This window comes from Lactuca serriola, chromosome 5 (assembly GCF_051521515.1).
Source record: "Lactuca serriola cultivar US96UC23 chromosome 5, Lser_US96UC23_V15, whole genome shotgun sequence".
Classification (NCBI taxonomy): domain Eukaryota; kingdom Viridiplantae; phylum Streptophyta; class Magnoliopsida; order Asterales; family Asteraceae; genus Lactuca; species Lactuca serriola.
Window position 1 is genome coordinate 59,373,616 of NC_136412.1, and position 4,632 is coordinate 59,378,247.

Genomic DNA, 4,632 nt, shown 5'->3' on the forward strand with positions numbered 1-4,632 from the left:
AGTTAATTTAATCATATTATCTCAATTAACCTGATTTAACATTTGATTTTATATTGAAAAAAAAAAATACATAGGAATTTAAAATATCTTACAAAATTTTATAACATGGCATGAATCGTTAAGGTGGAGAAGGGGTAATACGGGAAATGTAGACTCCTTCCTAGCTAGTCGACCCCTCGTGCGCGATCTCTATCATTTGCTCCCCTCTTTTTCATTTTTCATCATTAGTCGCATGCCCTCCTCTCTCCTCCTCCCTCTTAATTAAATTTAAACCTCTCTTCCTTTTAGTTTTATTACTCAAAACACCTTCTTCTTTTTTTAACAGTTGACATTGCCAATATACTTGAAAGTTTTTGAAGACCCCACATAATTTATGGACCCACCTTTCTTCCAACTGGAACGTAGAACAGGAGGTTGTGGTGGTATATTTATACCTCCCCAAAACCTTCCCATTACCATCACCTCCTCCCCTCGACATCCTCCCTGACATCCCTCTTTCGGTCACCGGAGTACCTGTATCTGTCTGTGTGAGCTTAATAACTTGTACTCAAATGGCGGAAACCGGTGGTGGCATCACCGTCGCCCATAGAATTAAGGGATGGTTCCCGGAAAGGACTCAACTGCACTTGGCCATGCTGGCTTTGCAATTTGGTTATGCCGGTTTTCATGTCGTTTCAAGAGCTGCCCTTAATATGGGCATCTCGAAGATCGTCTTTCCAGTCTATCGAAACCTCCTCGCTTTCTTCCTCCTCCTCCCCTTCGCTTATTTCCTCGAAAAGTAAGAGTCAACAAGTATTCTCTAACTTTCATAAATATGAAAAATAAGTGATATCATGGATTCTGACATAGTTTTTTCTTCGGTTTTGTTCAATCAGGAAGGAGCGACCTCCGATTAACTTTAACTTTCTTGTCCAGTTCTTCCTTCTCGCGATCGTTGGGTATAGTTTTTGAATCCAACACATGCAAATCAAAGTATACGATTCTTTAGGTTTATATATTGTTTTCTGAAATTCGTGTTATATATCTTTGTATCAGGATTACAGCGAACCAAGCTTTCTACTTGTTGGGTTTAGACAACACTTCTCCGACGTTCGCCTCCGCCATTCAAAACTCCGTTCCCGCCATCACATTCCTCATGGCAGTGATTCTCCGGCAAGCTCTCACACACCTTTAATTAATCAAATTTACGCTTAAACTAACCCAATGGCTTGTAACTAATATGTCCAACTCATTACAACTACAGGATCGAAAAGGTGAGACTGGACAGAAAAGACGGGATCTCCAAAGTAGCCGGAACTGTATTCTGCATAGCCGGAGCATCGGTGATCACTCTCTTCAAGGGTCCAACAATATACAGCCCATCGCCGACACTACACAGTGTTAAGGAAGCTTCGCCGGTGTTGCAATCACTCGGAGACGCAAACGGAAAAAGCTGGAGCCTTGGGTGCGTATTTCTAATAGGCCATTGCTTATCATGGTCGGCGTGGCTGGTGTTACAAGCTCCGATCTTAAAGAAGTACCCAGCTCGATTGTCCTTCACATCGTACCAATGTTTCTTTGGAGTCCTACAGTTTCTTGTCTTAGCCGCCTTCATGGAAAGGGACATCAATGCTTGGTATATTCGCACTGGTGCTGAGCTATTTAGCGTGTTTTATGCTGTAAGTCACTAAGATTTTTGAATAATTGATGTTGAAAAGGATATATCGATCGCATATGCATATTTGATTTTTCAAAGTTAATTAAGAATACATGGAAAAGGTGGTATTTAATGCATGTGTGTTGTAATGCAGGGTGTGGTGGCATCTGGGATCGCATTTGCTGTACAGATATGGTGCATAGACAGAGGTGGCCCGGTTTTCGTGGCCTTGTACCAACCGGTTCAGACCCTCGTGGTTGCTCTCATGGCTTCAGTCGCTTTAGGGGAAGAATTTTATTTGGGAGGGTATACTCACTTAACCATCACAACCCTACCACACATGTGCACACATACTACTCGTACCCATCCTTCTTTACTTTTGTACCTATAATACCTTACATTCACATTCAACCCTCACACTCATAGTCTCGTATCGACATTTAACAACACTCACACCATCAAAGTTTTATATGAGCTAGACACAGTCTCATTTGACTCTGTATATATTTATATACAGAATTTGATCATATCGTAGACACAGTCCCATTTCACTCTCCCATTTCACTCTGTATATATTTCTATATAGAATTTAATCATATCGTATACAAAATTTGATCATATCGTAGACACGGTCCCATTTCACTTTGTATATTTATATACGGAGTCTCGTTTGACCCTATATTTTATATATATACAGAAGTTGATCATATCGTAGACACGGTCCCATTTCACTTTGTATATATTTATATACAGAGTCTCATTTGACCCTATATATTATCGTAGGCACGATTCCGTTTCACTTTGCATATGTTTATATATTGTCTCATTTGTACGTGTATATTATCGGATTTTCTCTTTGATTATATTTTCTTTCTCCTTAATTAAGGACACTTTGAAGAGAAAATGAAGGAGCAAAACCCTAATAAATTATAAGATAGTAGTAATGTAGTTGGAGCTGACAAACCCACATGCACTTGTACAACCCCTAGCCATAAGGTTATCTATGTAACGTGGGTCCAACCTTACACGTGAATTCAACAACTAATATTGTGTGGATCCCTAATTTACAACGATTTCTATGGTTTACAAAAAAACTTATTCAGTCAAAGATGAATGAGAATATTTTATATGTATGGTTTTACAGGATAATTGGGGCCGTGTTGATCATAACTGGATTGTATCTTGTGTTATGGGGAAAGAATGAAGAGAGGAAGTTTATGTTACAAAAGCAACCGGGTATGGTCCAAGCCGAAACGGATCATGGTGCACCGAGGACAACGGGTCATGTCAAGTCATCCATCACCCAACCTTTACTCCCTCAGTCGACTGAAAACGTTTGATTAGTATTAATTAACCTTACGTTTATTTTTGTAACTAGTGTGTATTATTGCTGGGACTTCAAATCAAAACTAAAGAAGTTACTAGGCATCTATTAATTATGTGAGAAAAAAAAAAGTTTGGTGTGTTTTATGAACCTTTTGTTTGGGTGTTCCCGTTTTTAGTGTTGGAATGATTAAATTTAAGGTTACTTATCTGATTATGTACGAAAATTTGTATTTCATATCGAGTTTGGTTGTTTAATTAGAAAAAGAAAAAAAAATGAACTAGTTTGGCTGGTAAATTTGGTTATAGAGAAGATTCTGGTAATTTGAAAACATTATGTGTATATTATTGACTTATTGTATGAATATGATATTTGTATATATTATTATTATATGTATAATTGTTTATTCCAAAAAGGATATGGATGTTTCTTTTGGTTGTGTTTATTCATCATGGGAGCATGCCCTCCTACTTTTGAATAAAGGAAAGTAAGAGGAAATGCCCAAGGGAAGAATGTGATTATTAGTGTTCCTTAATGTTGGGACCATGGACTGTTAATGGTTATTTAAGGGTTTTATTTATTAAAAGTAGATTTGAATAGCAATAATATCATAATATATGATTTGATATGCGGTCTTAACAGATTATTTGTCGATATATCTAAAAACGATTTGACAAAGACAAAATGTCTTAAACATGTCAAGAATAGCAAGTTGAAGGTCGGATTTGTTATAAACGAGTGATGATGGGTGTGTTGTGGCGAGTTTATTAATGTTATATTTTCAACGGAATAAACTAATATAAAATATTGATATGTAAGATTATTTGCTTAATTTATATATTTGATATGTATATATGCAAAAAGAATTAAGAAAAATGCATGACCGAATTGAAAAAACAAAAATGAGGCTAAAATGATCGTTTTAAAGAAATTTAACATAGGATCCTGGACAGTAAGAACCTCAAGGAGCAAGGGTACAATTATTGCCAATCACAGTGATCATCCATTTAAATTTCAAAACTTGATCTTTAGACCGAAAAGTATAGGTGAGAAACTCCTCTATTTTTTGTGGATCATAACATCCTTTCTTTTTTCATTTTTTTTTCTCACTATTTTTTAATTTAAAAAAATATATATTTCCTACAAATATTATACTCATTTTGTAGGAAACTAAAACCATTAGTTTTGATATATATATATATATATATATATATATATTTTTATAATTTTTAGTAGGTATATAATTTAATAAATATTAAAAAATATAAGGTCAATATTAATATGAGAGAGAGTGAGGGAATGGGCTCCCTCACCACCTTTCTCTCAATCAAGGTGCAGTGTTCAGCTGAGAGGGAAAGCCTTACTCACCCTTTCCCTCGACCACACCATCTTGCCTTATGTAAAACAAATGTACAATACCAACATAAGCACCAAAACTATAATTAATCTATTTCTTTTTAGAATGAAAAGCTATATGGACCAAAAATAGAATTTTTTAAATTAAAAAACTAAAAGGACCAAAATTGTATATACTCCATTGTAAAACATAGGGACAAAAACTATAATTAATCAATTTTATTTTAAAATTAAAAATTAGACAAAAGTTTCTGTAATATACATTTTTATAAGGTTTAGTCCAAACATTGACTTTTTTGGCTTCATGATTATGATT

At 35.3% G+C, this 4,632-nt stretch overlaps 1 protein-coding gene across 1 annotated transcript; it reads left to right on the forward strand.

Moving 5' to 3' along the window:
* The first annotated feature begins 445 nt into the window (after positions 1 to 445).
* Positions 446 to 3,168, forward strand: LOC145052529 (protein WALLS ARE THIN 1-like). Its single transcript, XM_079000351.1, has 6 exons — positions 446 to 778; positions 876 to 938; positions 1,036 to 1,152; positions 1,244 to 1,658; positions 1,791 to 1,942; positions 2,781 to 3,168. Exons 1-6 carry the CDS (start codon positions 552 to 554, stop codon positions 2,974 to 2,976), a joined length of 1,170 nt encoding a protein of 389 aa, XP_078856477.1. The 5' UTR covers positions 446 to 551; the 3' UTR covers positions 2,977 to 3,168.
* Positions 3,169 to 4,632: the final 1,464 nt, after the last annotated feature.